This window comes from Ptychodera flava, chromosome 15, assembly GCF_041260155.1.
Source record: "Ptychodera flava strain L36383 chromosome 15, AS_Pfla_20210202, whole genome shotgun sequence".
NCBI lineage: Eukaryota > Metazoa > Hemichordata > Enteropneusta > Ptychoderidae > Ptychodera > Ptychodera flava.
The window spans coordinates 39,263,379-39,282,872 of NC_091942.1; the positions used below are offsets into that span (position 1 = coordinate 39,263,379).

At 36.8% G+C, this 19,494-nt stretch overlaps 1 protein-coding gene across 6 annotated transcripts; it reads left to right on the top strand.

The window, feature by feature from the left end:
- Positions 1–1,328: 1,328 nt before the first annotated feature.
- On the top strand, positions 1,329–15,218 carry LOC139152160 (uncharacterized). 6 transcript variants are annotated; one of them, XM_070725274.1, is made up of 7 exons: positions 1,333–2,139; positions 6,770–6,879; positions 8,319–8,482; positions 10,108–10,228; positions 10,812–10,881; positions 11,356–13,096; positions 13,429–15,218. In XM_070725274.1, the coding sequence occupies exons 1-5, from the start codon at positions 1,647–1,649 to the stop codon at positions 10,854–10,856; spliced, it is 933 nt and encodes a 310-aa protein (XP_070581375.1). In that variant the 5' UTR covers positions 1,333–1,646; the 3' UTR covers positions 10,857–10,881; positions 11,356–13,096; positions 13,429–15,218. The 6 variants fall into 6 exon arrangements, with proteins under 6 accessions (XP_070581370.1, XP_070581375.1, XP_070581374.1 ...); XM_070725269.1 differs by lacking the exons at positions 10,812–10,881; positions 11,356–13,096 and adding an exon at positions 11,110–11,178 and having other exon boundaries at positions 1,329–2,139; XM_070725273.1 differs by lacking the exon at positions 11,356–13,096 and having other exon boundaries at positions 10,812–11,178.
- Positions 15,219–19,494: the final 4,276 nt, after the last annotated feature.

Sequence of the window (19,494 nt, forward strand, 5' to 3'; positions counted from 1 at the left end):
CCCCCCTTCCAATCATTGATTGTAAAATTTGACCCCCTTAAAAAGACGGTTTCGTAAAAGTCACCCCCCCCTGATTTCCACCGACCCCCCTCCCTGTAAATAGCGAATGCTCCCTAAAACCAACACTTTATTAGCAATGCAAAACCATGAAAACTGTAATGTAAACCGATCCATCTAAATAAATGCCTTTCCTACAAGTGTGTTTACTGATAAAGATTAACTTTGCCTCATTCTACATTTGATATGCATTTGTTCATTTGTTCTAGTTTTGGCAGACTAATTCTTTAGCCAGCAAGCATCTCAACTGGTGTACAAGTACACATTCGTTTGGAGAGCTATTCAGCGCTGGGACTATTCGCCCCATAGACGAGTGTGCAGAAGCGAGAAATACTCGCTTCTGCACACTCGTCTATGGGGCGAATAGTCCCAGCGCTGAATAGCTCTCCAAGCGACTGGTGTACAAGTACACATTCGTTCAGATTTGGTTGTGGTGCATATCGATACAATTTTATAGTTTTGGTTGCTTCATCCTAGTTATTGCTAAATTGTGACGAATAATTACAGTATGTGTGGTGGTGCCGTTACTTTGGGATAAGATTATTTATTATTGGAATAGTTCAGGGTTAAGGCTGAAAATTTATTCCTTCAGATTGTCATTCCAAGAATAATGGTCACTCTGAGTCCGGGCTCTGAGTGGCCAGCAGTGAAGGACGCTGGACCACAGGCGTGATGTTTTCTTGGTAGTTTCTATTCTTGACCGCGGACATCCGGGAACTTGCGGATTTTTACGTCATTTTTGCGTCACACTGCCGTGAGAACAAAATATGAAGTGTGGATTTTTCAACATTTACAACAGTATTCAAAGTTTCAACATTATGTCGGTAATAAACACTAAGTTCTGTACTTAGTCACATAATTTCTGCATTGTTCACTGTCCTGTATAGTCAAATCCCAATTCACCTCACTCGCGTGCGTGAGGTGAAAGTGGACGTCACTCCGCGGTCAAGAATAAGTGTAGTTTATGCTACGTTCCGACGTTCTCTTCCGTAGCCTAATCACTGATTAGGTGATTAGGCTACGGAAGAGAGCGTCGGAACGTAGCATAAACTACACTTATACTACTACCCAGAAAACATCACGCCTGTGCGCTGGACCTGCAAAAAGTCAAGCACACCCTCGAGCACAGGTGTCCGGAGTTGCCGGTGTACATGCATAGAGAGAATGGCCCATTCTGTCTATGCATGTACACCGGCAACTCCGGACACCTGTGCCCTCGAGCCTCTTCATGCTTGTGAATATTGGTGTTGACATTGAAAGTTGGGTTGATATGATAACTTTTGAAGTGTTTTCCCCGGGTATTCTCAAGTTTCGTCTACCCGAAAGGGTTATAAATGTCCATTTTGAAGTTCTGACTGTGATATTCATTCGAATCCGAAAGAGTATCCTATGCTGAAACCACGTACGTGTTCACAACGAATGTTGTAGTAGTGCTACACACACGTGCACGCGATCGGGATCCCACGTTTCAAGTGCTCGTGAAAATGTCACATCAGAGAATCCGGCGAATGAAACCTCAGAGGGGAGGGCGTGAGGAGTAAAGAAGAATGGCAGTTTATTGGGAGTAGCGGCAGTGAAAGTATCACAAGATGTCGAACGAACAAAATGGAAACGTGTGTCACGGAGGTGACTCTGTTGAGCTCGCAAATGCACTGCAACAACTTCAAGTAGAAGAGTTGATGTTGAACCAAAACAGTCATGACAGCGCGCAGCATTCTGAGTGCACTCAATATAAAATGGGGTCGTGCAATCTCTCTGAACCGTGCGGCCAGGGTCACCATCATCGGCACATTGAATATCCCTCTGGATCAAAGTGGGAAACGCATCATATTCAAAGGCTTCGCTTCGAGTGTTATCACTTCAACATGCAAGTGTTGCATAGACCTCAGCATCGGAGTGGTTTGTGTGATGATGATCAGGTTGAGATAATTTCAAATTGGCTTTTTTCCAGTGAAGAGCAAATGGACCGTCGCATGATCACCAATAAATCCCAGTTTTCTGTAGATGAATATGCAGCTCTGTTGCGCATAGCATTTGGACGTCACGACAACATCCCTACTGCGGTGAAGAGCGATTTAAAAGGTGAGTTCTCGCGTTTCCGCTTTTAATATACAAACACATTGAAGGTAGCACAGACACTTTTTGTCGCATTTTAATATAAACTGGACATGTAGCGATGGTTGCACAGGGGATACTAGACAGGAAACATCTCTTTTAGGGTTATTAGGGACGAAACCAAATATGTGATATTTACAATGCTTGTTTTAGTAATAGTAATAATAATATTGCTTGCTTGTAAATATAGCATTTACAATACATTTGTGGCAGTAAAAGTGTGATATAAAAATAAGTTCAAATATTTCTCCAATAAAGATAAAGTAATACAGTATAATAATAGCAGCTAATAATAAATATAATGAGGTATTTCTTTGTTTATATTAAGTAAAAATATAATCTGCAAGCTAATAATAAATATAATGAGGTATTTCTTTGTTTATATTAAGTAAAAATATAATCTGCAAGTTGTTCATTAAAAGATAACTCTTGTTTTGTTAGTAGAGAAATAAACTGATTTTCAGTTGTATGGTTCGGAAAATTTATTTTACTGAAAAAGTTCTTTCTTTGGACTTTGTATTTCTGACAGTCTAATAAAATGTGTGTTTCATCTTCAATACTGTTGGTGTTACACTGATCTTTCAGTAATTGGGGTTTTTGGAACAGTGTGTCTCCCTTTTTCAATTGCTAGATCATGATTGCTAATGCGAAGTTTGGTGAGTAATTTTCTTTTCTCATCTTGTAACTGTGTTAAGTAGGGTTCTAATCTATTGTTTTATTTTGGCGTACATTCTTAGTTTACTTTTCATCAGTGATCAAATTTTTCCAAAAGACTTCATAATTGTTTGTTAAATTTGTTTTCATTAATCCAGTTATAACTTAAGTGTTTAAGTGATGGAGCTTTATCAAGGAGAAAGTCCATTCCATTTTCTTTAATTAAAGCACTTAAACAGTTAAACCAGGATCTATTGTTAGTGTTGTTTAACTCCATTTGCTCCAGAAACGCTTTTTTAGCAAGATTACAATGTGGAAGTTGTACAGTGAAGCCAGTATATTTAACAATATTAAGTTTTATCTCAAGTAGAAGTGGGAATTGTCCTAGTTCACCCCTCACAGTGGCATTACAAGCTTGTCTATCACGCTATAAAGTGTTCTTACAAAATTTGAGGCGAGTTTTTTCAATTGCTGATTTATCCCACTTCAAATTAGAGCAAAATGTGCAAACCTTCTGTTGAAGTAGAGATTAAGACAAGGTCATCAGCGTAAAATAATGAGTTAATTGGAGTCTTATTCAACACTAGTGGTTCATTATTTACTTTGTCTAGGCTTGTTTTCAAGTCATTGACATATAGATTGAACAGACTAGGACTTAGAACGTGTGACAGCCCTGTTTTTCTCCTTTTTCAACTTTCAGGCTGGGTGAGACAAAATTATTTGTTAAATGTTGTTTAACGAAGGAGGTTCATCGGATTGCCCAGGCCTGGCGGCCAGGGAGGCAACGCCTGCTGATTCCTTCAGTGTAGTGCGTGTGAGGCCCCGGACATCTAAGGCATCACATACCTGTTATTGCTAAATCTCATGTGGCTAAACGCCACTTGTCCCTCTAAGAAAGTTGGACGCCAACCCGGTGGGTCGCGTAACTATTTAGCAAGCGAGAGTCTCGATCGTTATCAAATAATATTGTTGTTTTATGATTATTCAATCAATGATATAGAGAATGTTGTATTTGCACGTGTACTAGCTGTGGGTCCATAGCTGTGGTGTTTTCAGACGGGATTCCTGCCTTTTACGGGCTGGTTTTGACTTTTGCGATTTTAAAAGTCAAAACTAGCCCGTAAAAAGCAGGAATCCCGTCTGAAAACACCACAGCTATGGACCCACAGCTACACGCGTACATACTATTTTATATCATGATACATGTAGATGGTTGTGTTTCCATGTATGCCCGAAACAGTTTCTGGCGACAAGTTCCAAACTGTTACCGATCAAAAGTAGCTGACAAAGCTTAGAATATCTGATCACAGCTGACAGATAGAATTAAGTAGAAGGTAAATTCCGAAAAACCTGCAAATGAAGGGTTCTGTAAGTACTTAGTAGTAATTGAGGATTAATTTCACTTTTTCATGGCATGTCCAAAATGCAATACTAACAGAGAAATTCTTTTTCTTTCATTAGTTTGAATGACTCTAGTTTTGATCATGATTTGAATGAAACAGAGAAGTTCATCTACATCTTACTCAGAGTCAGAATAGTATCTTGTACTTTCTTTCCCAATAGTATTTCATACAGCTTTGAGCTGTGCAATTTTTGCTTTACCACACTCCCTAAGTGTTGTTGAGTGTTAAAGTGATTGATTGATTGATTGATTAATTTTTCATCAAGAAATGGAAAATTCCTTCTCCAGGAATAGGGAAGGTATCTTTTATTGTGATTATGGGGTCATGGTTCCGTCAAGATCTGGAAGAAAAGTATGACTGGACAAGAAAAGGTTATACAAAACAAAATGAGCAAAAAAGTAAAATGATAATGTATTGAAGCAAAATCAATATCAAATAAAATGAAGAAAATGGAAAATGAAATGAAAATGAAACAAAAATTAATCTAATCAAAACTCAATTTCCGCCCTTTTGTGCCAATGTTATATCTTACCATTTGTTGTCAAATCATATCGTCAAACTTTTGTGACAGAACTTCCACTTTGAGGTGTCAGTTATATTTTCATTTTGTTAGAACTACAGATCATGTAAAAGCAATATTCATATAAAAACAATATTCATCTGACAGCATTGCAAGGCTAGGCTACTAGTCTATTCCATGCATCCAAACTGAAAGTCTGAATTTTTCTCACATTCATGTCATTTAGTGAGATGAGAAAGTCTGTTAGACACTGTGCAATATAGGGAACCTTTCTTTTCTATTTCTGTCTGACTCCCAACTTTGGTTTGGTGGTTGGTGACAAAACATGAATTTGGAAAGACTGATTTCTGATCTAGCTATAATTTGTAAGGCATTTTTGTGTTTGCAATAGTTGTACAGGTTTGTATTATACTGTATTGTGATGCACATATCAACTTAAATCCATGGTTTTTGATAGACTTATCAGTTACAGAGGCTGTTGTCACTTGATCAATGCTAAAATTGTACCATTCAGCTTAGCTGTAGATGGCGCTGTTCGGGAGACAAAGTTCTTGCCTATAAGTGTTCAATGGCATGTCACTATGGCTGAGAATATTGCCTATTGTTTTTATAGGCTTTTGCCAAGGATTTTAGTTGCTAGCCAAAATCCAAGCTTCTCTCCTTGTCTACCTCTTTCATAACAAGTCTAGTTCTCCTCCCGATCCTCAAGACTGCCACCTTGGACACGAGCTCTCACACCAAACACCTAGGTTGTGTTTTAGTGAGAGTATCGACAGAGGATAATATGGGTGTCATAAAGTCACAACTCTGTATTTTGTAGCACTGTATATCCTTGTGTCTTTTGTATCAGGTAAATGTTCTATAATTTACAGTCAATGTAAAGTATAGTTTAATCTGTTCACAGTTGTCTTGTCAAACTGTCACCAGCTTATGAATCATTCATCATTCATTCATGATTTTCTCTATACCCCCCTCCCCCACCCCTACCCCCCTCTTAGTCCTATTAGTGCAAGATGCGAGTATATAATGATATTCAAATATGCAGATTACACTAATGAGCATTGTTTCGGTATTAAAATTCTATGCTAATGACCCTTAATCAATGCGGAATATTCATGTACCTCGGATCTTGCATTGTATATCTTAGTCCATTAAAAGCTCTAGGGAACCAGTCAAGATATTTAAGTTTCCAAATATAGTTGTAGTTTGTTAACTTCCTCTAGCTTAACATGATTACTATGGTTGCCAAGGCTTCACATCCTATCACCTTTGCCAAGTACATTGACCTATTGTAGTGGTTATAAGTGTCTCTTTCTCTCTTAACAAACATGGGACAAGAGCCTCAATTAGTTAGAACTCACCAATTATGGCCGAAGAAATTGCACATGCACGTAATCTATGTCAGGTTTCCCTAGTGCCAATGCCAATTACTTAAACCTACAATAATCAAATTGTGATGAGAAATTAAGGTTTGTACTTTATTGTTCCCTGAGTTAGTCAGGCAGAAGTGGAAACCAGAAGTTAGGCCAATATTTAGGTCAAGGCAACTCAAAATAAATGTCCAAAGTGATAACAGGGCTTTTCAAAATGTTAGAGCCTTGATCAGTTCATCCAATTTAAAATGTATGAATATACCAGTGATTTGATATTCAGGAGGGGGTAGGGTCTAGAAGATTGATGAGGTAACATTACTTTTTACCAGATCCCTTATACATTTTTTTCCCATTCTTTATTTTTTCCCCACTCTTCCAACCTTTTCTTTTTGTCAAGCCTTCTCTGGCTAATTTTTTTGTTGACATTTGCTTATGTATGTAGGATCTGCTTGTCCTATTGCTATAGAAGTTGATGTGCATGTTCCTAAAGATGACCTCGCGTACCTAAGTTGCAGACCTTATTTGCTTTTGTCATTTTGTTTTAAATTTCTGGTTTAAATATTTCTTGAATGGACCAATTCAAACCGAATGTGAGCACACTGTCCTTGACGGTATTTTTACATATGAGGATTTTTATTTACTTTCAGGGGAAATTGACATCAAAGGGAAAAAATTTCTACAACTATTGCAGTCCCTTACTGATAAGTACAACATTGAAGATGATAAACATGAGGAACTCAGTTGGGCTATTACAAAAGTAAGTGTGTAATACACTCAGTGATGATCGGAGTGTGTTGCTGTTTCTTATCGTGAAATGATGGTTTGAAGAGCTCACTTAATTTATGTACAACAACAACAACAACAACAACAACAATAGTAATTGTAGCAACACTAACAATAATGATGAAGATGATGATGCAGATAATAATCGACTTTGTTATAATCAGTCCAATATCATCCGGCGTATTCCAAAATTGGATTGCTGCCTCAAAACCACCGGTCAGAATCCATTCATTCAGATTACAATGCCTGAGAATGATCTGATTTGTATTAAGTCAAATGATGATGAAATTTGCATTTGCCCAGTTTTGAAGAGTTAACTTTGTTTGATGTTTTGTAACTTTATTGATTAACAGGAAATATATTCATGTTTTCATTTGATTTCATTCTTGTTGTCTGGTAACTTAATTAAGTTTCAATATTTGGAACCAAAATGTGTGTCAGGATTAAGGACTATTGTCCACAGTCAAAAGTTTTTTTTCCTAAATGGTCTTCCAGTCTACTGTGCAGAGAACCTATGGGTGAATAATAAACAACCCCCTCTACTTCTATAAACACTGATTGCACTTAGTTTAATCAATTCTAATGGCAAGGCGATCCAATATTTATGTTATGATGGTGTTGCTTAGAATTTGTAGGGACCGTCCACGATTTGACCATTTTGTGGTGTGAAAGGCATGATAAGAGCATTCACTCAATTCAGGGTACAGTTGAAGAAACTCTGTTCATATGCTTAATGTTGATTTATTGTGAGGTTCACTTCATCATGAATGTCAAGTTTGTTTAATTTTGGTGTAGTAGTACATATTTAGTGATTTAAACAGTGTTTAAAAGGAAAACATGATTGGATGGATCCCAGAAATTAAGTTTGTACATTGTAATATGTTGACAGGGTCAAGAGTGAATTTTCATCCTGGCTTGAACTCGGTAAAACTGGGAATCATATAGACCATAGTATTCACAAAACCTTAAACATATAGAAAAATGCATATTCCTGTGCATGCATTTATCCACAAGTGTTTATTTGTACTGCTATAATATAACTCATTCAGTGGTCATTTAGATCACTGAATTAGTTAACCAGATTGTAACAATTTATTCTGAAGTAGGCATATTCATGACTTTGTGCAGCAAGCTAATTTCCATGTAACATCTTATGCTGACTTTCTTGCTGTCTCAGAATACCAAAGCTGCAAAGTTTTGTTCTCAAATACAATGTATGGTTCATCATAGCAATTACAGTACATAATTAAAAGTTCAATCATGTCAATTTAAATCTCACAGAATTATACCAAAGCAATTGTCAGTATATAGATCATAAAAGGGTTGTACAGTGTTGAGTTGCGTGATTACAATAAATGACCTTTGACACCATTGACACCATGTCTCTTCTCATTTGACTTTGTTCATTTGTAGCATGTGAAAGATCATTGTCCAGCACACATCACCACACTGTTAACATGGATTGATATATGCAAGCACCATGCAAGAGGTGAACTTAACAGCCATATGTTGGATGATTTATTCATGAATGTGGTATTCTCTGCAGCACATGAAACCAATATGGGAATCAGAGTTAGGTATGTCAAATAATGTTTTACAGAGAAGAGAGTGAAAGAAACATTTTCCAGAATGGATGATCTCTTTGAACCTGTCAGGTACTGTGACTCTGTCAAATCTGTGTGTTGGGTCTGCCATGCATAGAGACAGGGTCCAATGCTAAATCTACTTCACTGAACATTACAGAGCAAATCTTGTTGTAAATTATAGCAATAATTCTTATCAAAATTTTCGCTATATAAATTTACATGTCATGAAACAGAAAGATAATACATTTCAGGTGTGATTGAGCAACCTCTGACATCATCTTTTTTATTATCATTTTCTCTCAAAAACATTAATAACAGTACAAAGAGTGGATAAATTTTATATTTTAAGTGTAAAATTGATGATACACTGATAGTTAAGTTGATAAAAACACAGTTGTTAGTACTTGCTGTACAGAGCTAACAAGCTTTGTTTTACGAATGGAATGAATTGATACAGTTAAGCTTGTACAGATAACATTTGCCATTGTTCAATGCTCATTTGCTATTACAACACAATTATTAACTTTTGCAAAATAATCAGTGTGGTGAGAGTAGAAAATGATTTCATGAAATGTAACAGATTGAATGTGCCGATATCTACCATCCATTACTCTTGCCTTAGACCAATGATGATAACCGTTAGATATTAGTTGATTACCAGTATTCCCTTTCATACCACAAATCATCTGTTGAGTTGATTGTGAGTTTTCTGTCGAGCAAGTTGTATCATATTTGTGTAGGATGTGTACATTTTCATTGCATTATGTGATCAAAACTCTTTGAAAACTTCCTCTGCAACTTCATGACTGAATCATTGTGTTGCGGTTGCATATTTGAATTGGGCACTGAAAACAAACTTTATAATGTTACTCTACCTAAGGTAGATGGAATTGATGAAGATAACAAGAACAGCAGGCCTTGTAGTACTGTTGGCTACACTTGTGGTTTAGGTGCACATTTTTGAATGCGTGTACTAATTACATGTCTAGCAGTAGGCTTGATTCAGATGAGATCGCCAAAAAACAAACACCTACAGCTTGAAACTCAATGCCTGCTAATGTTTAATTCAATTCAATTCTGATAAGTTACCTTAATCATAAGGTACAAATGATGATATTTCATGCAATTTTGCTGACTAATTGTACTTAGTTGGCCATGCTCTATTTTCATTCTCTGTACACAACAATGAGAGCGCATCTGTACGTCTCAAATCTTCCAGTTACGACATATGCCTAAAAGTCCCTCCCTACATCCCTAACATAACCCCTTGTCAATAATGATCATTTGCTGGCAAAGGTGAGTGCTTTGTGGTTTAAAATGAACAACTCAGGAAACTTTTTACCTGAGCACTCCATTCATATGAAAACACTGTAAGTCTCGGTGCAAGTGTTCTGAATGCATTGCTATACATATGTTATTTACTTGATAATAGCACTTATAAATGTAATAATGTTTTTGCAATTTCAAACATGATCTCAATAACATGAAACTGGTTACACTATAATCAATTCTGTCTGCTGTAATGTCACGTTATCAATTGTCTGCATGTCTTAAAAAAGCCAATTGTAATATATAATATCACAGGAAAATGTCTGTGTGTATCCATTGTGTTGCAGGGTTCGAGAGACGACTGCCCGAAGAATAACAGTGTGTGGCTATAATTTCAGCATTGAAAGTAACATAGAAGTTATATGCTTACATGGTTTTGTCTTAGTGCAGATAGTGACATCAACAGAAGTAGGTATCTGAATGCTAATGGGTTTATAATAAAATGTTACAATTGACACTCTGTATGCCAGATGACTCTATAGCCGTACTGGTGTTAATAATCAGGTCGGCAGGTTTTGGCCGCTTATTAAGCCTCTGTCTTATGAATTTTGACAAATTTTGACGGTCAACATAATCCACGTGTTCTGCAGAATATCATGGCCGACAACGAGTCTGATATGTGAAAAAATATTCAAAATATTTATGATTCATTTCTACCCCCAGTTTATCGATTTCTCTCAAGTACCGAGAATCATTTTGTAGATGTTTGTCATGTCTATTAGAAATACTGTTTTCAAGATTATTCGTGTTGGTACGTGTATGGCATTTTGCAACAAGTAAGGGCAATGTCAGAGCTTTAAAGTGATACCTATGTTGTGGTTGTCTGAGCAAGACTGAAAATGGTACGCGATTTTGAAAATATGTTGCGTAGAGTGGCCACACAACTGTTTGACATTATGACAGATTAGGTAGAATTTTTGATCGCTGTCATCAACAATAAAAATAGGATTTTCTGAACAATCTGTGAAGGTACACAATTTATATTTCGCAGGACTTCAGGCCAGACTCCAGGGATCACAGCAATATATGGGGTTAGGTTGTCTGAGCCAGACTTAAAAATGGTACGCGATTTTGAAAATGTATGTTGACAGAATGGCCACACAACTGTTTGACATCATGACAGATTAGGTAGAATTTTTTATCGCTGCCATCTCCGATGCAAATGGGGTTTTCTGAACACAACTGTTTGACATTATGACAGATTAGGTAGAATTTTTGATCGCTGCCATCAACAATAAAAATAGGGTTTTCTGAACGATCTGTGAAGGTACACAATTTATATTTCGCAGGACTTCAAGCCAGACTCTGGGATCACAGCAGTATATAGGGTTCGGTTGTCTGAGCCAGACTTAAAAATGGTACGCGATTTTGAATATGTGTGTTGACAGAGTGGCCACACAACCGTTCTACATTATGGCAGAATACAGCGTGATTAATTGTTATTTCACAAACAACATCCGTATTCCCATGAAATGTGCAACGCCAAATGTTTTGCCAAAACCCCTCTATCACAACTTATAATATTTTTGACACAGATCAACGACAATACACGAAAAAGTTATGTGAATGGTGCAGCAGAAGAGTATACAGCAATATAGTGTTCAACACAGTATGGCGTACGTAACAATGGACGCATGCGGGGGTTGCCAGGAAATGCAGTTTTTACCTTCTCGACACGAAATCTATTTATAGATTTGAAAACCAGTATGCTGGTGTCAACTTCTACTTCTGTCTGTCAACTTCTACTTCCGTCTGTCAAGATCCGTTGAGGTCATGCCATTGTGATGGGTCATATCATAAACTGGTGGGGGTGTTCATGGTTCAGGTTGAGATGTAGGAGAACGATTTTGAGCTGTGACAAAAATCAAGGGACTTAGCGGCATAGCCACAGTGTTAAGCCTTTCTCCAAGGTTTCTTAGCAGACTACGATCTATTACAGACTACTGAGCTGATGTTAGGGGTACTCACTTTGTGTTTGCTCACTCTGTGTGCGCTAGTGTTTGGTACCATAGGGGATAGCCTATGTGTCCGTCCCCAGGGGTGGGTAGGTGTTTTGTTGTATTGCTAATAAAGGTTTATTCTACCAAACTTTGGTGTTTTGGTCTTGCACTGCCCTTGACAATCTTGCGTAAACGTTTAATCAGCATGCTGCATCTAGTATCTGACCAGTTTGATTACCTAATTCGCCAAAGCAAGCAAGGTGGTAATTTAGTCTATTATCTGATGAGGTTTAGTGCCTAATTTGCCAAAGTTAGCAAGGGTAAATTACTAATCTGTGGACGCTGTCACGAGATTATCACTGGATTAACTTTGACAAAGTCAACAACGAGCGCACCAGCAAGGTATAACTGAATAAAGGGGAGAAACTCTCAAAAGCCGTGTCCACCGAAACCTATTTTATAATAATCACTTCCCAATTTTACGAAGGCCAGCGCGTGTTTGTCAAACTGCGACCTGCGTCCTGCGTAGGGTTAGTGTTAGGGTTAGGGTTTAAGTTAGGGTTAGGGAAGTCGGACCCCCAACCAGAAGACAAGTTTTGAGCCTTGCCTCTCCCCAACGCCGCCGGCCAGGGCAACGTTAGGCCGCTGGGAGCCGACGCATCTCTGCGGCCCAACACTTAAACAATTAACACTTAAAAGTTAACTTAAACACTTTTTGCATATATTCTTTACACGGTCATGTATTTCAAGGAAAATATGCCTATTAAAAACAGCAATTTCTTCACTTTTAATTTTTTTTCAATACTATGACAATTATCAGCCACGAGGTTTTACAAACACAAGACCAGATAAGCGTTTTTCATCATTTCCATAGGACTCTTTGGAAATTCCATTAAAAACAGTTAAAAGTGACTTAAAATGTTCACTTGGTATACATTTAATTTACAGACAGCAGGTTGTGTATTTCACGTACACTCAGGTCAGCAGGGAAGTGCGTCATTACTATTTTGGACTCTTAATTCTTATTTCTGAATTGTTTAACTTTTTTTCCACATTGAACTATCTTTAGGCAGTTTATACTGTAGCTTAGAATTTCAATCATCTTTTGGGTTCTTTGGGTCCATATCCCACCTCATGCTCCTACATCATCAACCATTTGCCAACAACTCCATGCCAACAACCAATTACCTGACCTGGCCACACATTAGTGAAGGTACAGCGTCATTGACGGTATTTTTACTGATGGCGCGCTGGCCACTGATTGGCTAATGATAGGAAAAAATATAATGGTATAGCGACGCCAATTTTGGAGATGACCGGGACAGATCATGAGTTGGTATGATGGTGTCAGCTGTCTTCACAGAATCATGATGCATGTAGTGTTCTCTTCGGGATGATGAAAAGAAACTCACAAGAGAATATTCATTGCAGATACATAAATTGGAACAGTTTAGTATTGTTTAAAATCCTAAACAGAGGACAGTATTCACTAACATTGAAATATTTTAATCATGAGTTACAAGAAGAGACATGTTATTGTAACCTTTTTTGATATTTCTGTAAACTGTTTTGTCAAATATAAATACGTTTGATGTGCTTGGTGCATACGTGTACTAAAATTGCATTAAAAATGCTAATAATGAACATCTTATTTTTCCACTTTCCTAGACGAAGACACTGGGAAGTCCTCAAGATACAGAGCAATTGTTACCTCAAATAGCAAGTAGAGCTGTTGCTTGTGGAGTTTCAAGTCCATTTGGTGACAAATGTTACAAGACAGTATATCAAATATCAGTACACGTCACAAAACATCCCAATCAGAAGAATGATGAAGTGAATGTTTTTCTTGTTCGATGCCACATCTCACGCAATACTCTGAAAAATATGTCAAAGTGTCCTGTTCCTAATCCCCTCGAAAGGTCATATTTACTGCATGAAAAAATTACTTTCTGTGGAAGTATTTATGACAAAGATATCATTGCATTTGCTTACCGTGCTATAAAGAGTGTTTTTGTGCTTTTCAAAGTTGGTTTCATGTAACTTGTGCTCATCAGGCCTTTTTCATGTCAGTACAAATTACATGAATAGGTATGCCAATAATTAAATTCCTAAAATGACAGAGTATTGAAATACTGTTACAGTCCTTATTTGATTAAGGGCATTATAATATGTTTACAAGAGTGTACATTCTACACGTCGTATCTTTAAACTTTATGACTCAATTTTCACAGATAACCAAGTTCAAAGTTTTGCAAAACCAAAGATATTTATCATTTCAGCTTTGCTTCCGGTAACACATTGATTGTCACAAGTGTCGGACCCTTCAAGTAGTTTTAGGTGTATTAATGACACGTGGATTTCTGAATGATAGTGCTAGAATCATTAGACTTTACAATGAAGAGTGGAAAGCTTGAACTTGTTGTGAAACATTGCATACTGGAATAATGATGTGTATGGTGGAGAATGAAAACGTAGAAGGCATGGAGTTATCAAAACTCCACCAAGGCCAATACTTTTATTCTAGCTCAAAATTACGATGCACTTGCATACATTCAATATTAATCAGTTCTCAAACTAACCTTGTTCTAAAAATTTTCTAAAATGAAAATATTTAGCTCAATTGTACACTTTAGTCTCCCATGGGGCATTTGTACTGGTGAACTTACATGTCTTACAAAATCAAGCTCTCTTTTCAACTTTTCTGTTAGAAACACAAATTTTATGTTGTCATATACATTTATGCAACCTCCTGCTATCATGGATGATTTTAAGAGTTGTGGCCAATATTTCAAATGCTGGCCTCTTTTGCACCTCTAAGTTTGTATTTCTTAGAACATTTCGTGATATTTACAAAAAATTCTAAAAAAACATTCTTCTCAAACAGTCTTTGTATTTTTATACTGATATTCATAGAGACATTTATTTACAGTTACTTTTGTGTTTAAAGTACACTGAATACAGTTTTCAAAAAAATAGTGATAATATTTTCTCTAGTAACATTTACCTTGCTCTTTCCAATTTGATATCAAGCCTTTAAAGGAATGGATGGCATTAAACGCTATTCAGTACATGCTGATGTCCATATCTGCAGTATGTTCTCATTTATGAAATATGGCAGGTACACCGTCCCTCCACCCACGAGGGACGGTGATAGTATGTCATTTTTAACCACCATTATCATTTACCCATGCCCATATCACTCTATTCTGGTGACGTTTACCAGAAAATATCAGGCGTAGTTAACGGTAAACACATGGATATGCAGAATAAACATCAGTTTTGGAATCTTGATTCCCGAACTACATATGCAATTTGATAGTAATCAAAGGAAACAAACAAAATGGCTGCCGCTCTTCACACATAATGCGATGTTGCCAACATAAAAAATTGTTTGTTTAAAGGCATTAAGGAACAAAGATATGCCAGGTAATAAATAAATATGGGAATGATAAGTTGAATCTTGTAATGTTATCCTTGGTTATTCCATTGAAGTTCTTGAAATTTTTTGACAAACTCTAGGAAACATTCTACCATTCACACAGCAAATGTCTATATCTTTAAACAAGGCAGTGAGCTTGTGGTGTGAAAACGATGTCGCACGTGTGACACCTGTCGGCATGGCAACTCAGTGTAAATGTAAGATATTGCCGCCTCTCTCCGATCCATACGATGATCAAGTGCAATTGAAATTGGAAGAGATTTACAGCAAAGAATAGTTTTTTATTGGTTATGATTGTAATAATAACATAGTGCACCTTAAAAGTTCATCTCATGTGACTGTTTTTGTATCTCGGTATCTATCTTTCTAGTGTTCACTGAGGTACCAAGGATTTGTCGCACGTGGTATTGACATCTGCGAACACGTCATATAGCTTATGAATAAAGTCTTTTCACACAAATATTTCCATACTTATGCACAAAGCAGAATAAAAGTAAAGCCTCAAAATTTAAGATCTTTCCTTTCCTATGTAAAATTCTAAGCGGTGGTATATGATAAATTGGTTATTACCTGATGTTGCTAGTTCCTTTAGTCATACCAGCACTAGTGTCATGTGTGCTTCTGTCACACATGAGATAAAGTTGAGTGTCTGATGCAGCGCAAATGACACTCATGCTGATACGATGCAGGAACAGGCAATTCTGTCAACATTATGTGGTGCAAAGTTTGCTTTCGTCCATGATGGACCGTGAAGGGGGTACATTATTGCTATTATTTTATAGTTTTAGCAATACCAGTGAATTTGTAGATGTAGAAAATGAATATAAAAAGAAAATGTAAACTAAGTTTGAAGCCGTGCAGTGAACATCGTCTGGCATGATCAGCCCTGAATCTGTATACTATATACATTTAGGCTACACACTCTCCACACTGCACTGTACTTGCACATCTATTACATAAAAATAAGCGTTACATTCATAGACCAATTTGGAAATTAAAAGTGATGTATTTTCGAAGGAAATGAATATCAATAGCATTTCATTCAAAAAGCTGAAACACATAAAATTCCAGGCTTAAAGAAAACAATGTACATGTATCAACATCAATATTAATGCCTATTGCACATTGCGGCGGGCTGCATGGTATCAGTTGATCGATACAATCGGTGTATGATGCTTGCAGTATAACATTCAGTTAAAAACTATCAACAGATTTCAACAGTGTCATTTAATTGTCTAAATTTAATTAATAATTGTGTCTATAAATTTAAATTTTGATTGAGGAGAGCTATTGTACTTTGGGAAACGGGAAATCTCAATGTAAACGGGTGCTTGAAAGGTAAAGTTGACAAACATACTGGAAAGGCTTTGCTGGGAACTATTTGAGACCGATGATGAAAGCTGTTACAAATGATGCATCAGAAATGGGTAGCCAAGATGTTAGATCAGCGGAGAGCCCATGGTCATCATGATTGTTGGTTGTAGCTGACTGTGGACTGAGACTGAATGGTTCTGGAGTGATTCTGTAGATGCTACAGGACAATGTTGATGACAGCTGTGCTTTGTTGGCCCATTAATGGCTGGTTCAAGTAGCTTATAACGCTTGCCTCATTTACATGGCCACTAACTTACATTATACCGGTAATATGCTGTATGTCAAACCCAGCATCATCTAGGGGATTGCAAGTGTATTGAGTTGTTTCACCTATACATCAACGGAGCAGATGATGAGTGCATCTGGGAGGACTGAGCCTCAAAAAATTTGAGAAATCATACAGCAAGGCATTGTTATCAATATTGTGCACCATAATCAAGATTTATGATTTAATGTATTTCATGGTATCCCCTATAATTTCCCTCTCCTTTATTTCTTTAAAAACAAAAACCTTGTATTGTTATACTTGCTGTGGGGCCACAATGCTGCAAAACCGGATACATTATCAGTCATAGTCAGGGGATATGATGTCACAAAATTCACTGGTATTGACAAAGCTGTAATATAATATAGAAATAACGGACGACGTGCTGACCATTAACGTTTATTTATGGGCAAGGGCGAGAGGAAAGCCAAAATTAATGGGCGAGGCTTGTCAACAGCATAGAATTTACAACTGCAGCACTTTCAACTGTAGTTTACGGTGTGTAGACGTAGATAATCATTCTGAAGATGATGGTGGGAAGGAAAGACTTGTGAAGATGAAATACACTGATGATAGACCAGGAGCACCCAACCATTGGATTTCCAGAAGTTGTAACTAGTGGTGTTATAAGATGTAATAGCAATGTAAATAACAAGGATGCACGAACTGTGTGCTGTTTATTGCATTCAAGGCCCTCTAGCACTCTTTGCAAGTAGGTTACCACTGGTAATACTTAATATACATATCTTGACAAATACAAGCATTGGTAACTTACATCGTAAGTTATGCTGAAATAATCATAAAAACATAAAACCTACAGAGGTTTTACAGAGATTTTGTTATGACATATAAATTTATTAGTTTAACCCTTTACTAGCCAGACAGTATCACTTTCCCATCTTCCAAGTCCGTAAAAAGTGGTATTGAGTCAAAACCATGTGTCTTTTGTTACCCACTTGGCTTGGTATGTTATAGCATGTTTAGTCTGTAAAAATCTTGTTTAGAGTATCTCTGTTTTCATGGACCTTCAAATCTTCAAGTCTTTGTTAAAATGTACCATATGAGATATGTTTTGCTTCACTAGTTTTAACCAACTTGACATGATGGTGAAATATGACCTTTGCAGGCAAAAGGGTAGATATGTAGTACACATTAAAATTTGGAGGTGAGATTGACAACTGCTTCCACTACAATTAAACAAGTTTCCTATCAGCCTACCTTTTCTCATCTGCCTGTTAGTCACCAAGGAAACCACCCACTGGCCTTTTCCCATCCTCATCATAAAAGCTTTCCAATAACACAATTTGCCTATAGCCCCACTCCCTGACACATAATTATATCTTACCCCTTAATAAATTGCAACAAAAAACCACAGCCCACTTTGTTTTCTGCCTTTAAACCATTGAATATAACCTCTTTTTAAACAAATCAAATTCAGTTAGTACTAAATAGCATTGTCGTGATTATATTATTTATCTTCTCTTCATAGCATCATGCTTAACTTTGACCCTTTTCATTTCAGTTGTGTTGCTCCTGTTTGAAAGTAATTGATAATTATTGTCATTACAGTAATGTGCATAGCATATCAAATGAAATGAAACTTAGTCAAAAATCAAAATTTGTCCATATCAAAAGTTCATATTTGTAAGAAGAGATATCGGTCGGCATTTGCACAGAGAAATATCTTCACAGTAACACATGCAGCTATTGCTGTAAAGATACCTGTGGTTAATCTAAAGAGCTAAACTTCACAATTTCTTAAAGTGGAATGAATGCAGGACAAATAGAATGCAGTGGGCTTTTTGAACACTTTATGTATCAGTGTATGACTATGTGATGCACGAACTTGTAAAGAACCTATAATTTAGGATTCAACTTTGACCTTTATGGTTTGACAAGAATAACGCCTGTTTGATTATTTGCATTTCTATGATCATTGATGTGACCTGAATGAAAAACGGGGTTAGCTAACACATTTGAATTTATGGGCTAATTTGCATCTTATATACAGGCAAAATTTAGTTGGTTTCCAAAAACTGGCATGACGAGCATCAGAAAAGATTGAGGAAAACCTTCATCATAATCTGCAAGTTCTTTCTCTTTACTTTTGATTTGGGGAACTTGTGGAATAAAATTGAAATATTAGTTTGAAACTTAAAATTACTTCAGTAATGCACATATTGTATCAAATGAAACAGAACTTTGACAATTCTGACTTGCACTTGGCACAGCGTATAAAAATGGAAATGTATTGGCAACATAAATTCTTAATTGTATGAGGTGAAATTAGCATTTAGACTCAGTTTTCCAATGCCCTCCTAAAAGATAAACGATTTCCCTTTAAACTGACATATTAAGTTTTTCTGTCAAAAACCCTTTCACTGGCCAAAACGGAGTCAATTTTGACCATTAAGCCAAAAGAGGATAAGATGCCAGTTTTCGTCTCCTGATATAGAATTTCAGAACAGTCAAAAGGCAGATACCTTACAGATTATTTCATTTCTACCTTGTTAACCAATCTGTAGAGTTTGATTGATCTGGGCTTGTATTTTGTAGAGAAATCAGCAAAATATTGACAGCATTTTGTGATGTTGAGGGCACCCTTTCAGCTGCAGGGAGCTCAGGAACCAGCCGGTGAATCCAAATGAGAGGGTAC

Coding starts and splice junctions, on each gene's coding strand:
- LOC139152160 (XM_070725269.1), top strand. CDS start 1,647: ATGTCGAACGAACAAAATGGAAACGTGTGTCACGGAGGTGACTCTGTT. Junction 8,483..10,107: donor AATATGGGAATCAGAGTTAG/GTATGTCAAATA, acceptor ATTGTGTTGCAG/GGTTCGAGAGACGACTGCCC. Junction 10,229..11,109: donor AGATAGTGACATCAACAGAA/GTAGGTATCTGA, acceptor TATATTTCGCAG/GACTTCAAGCCAGACTCTGG.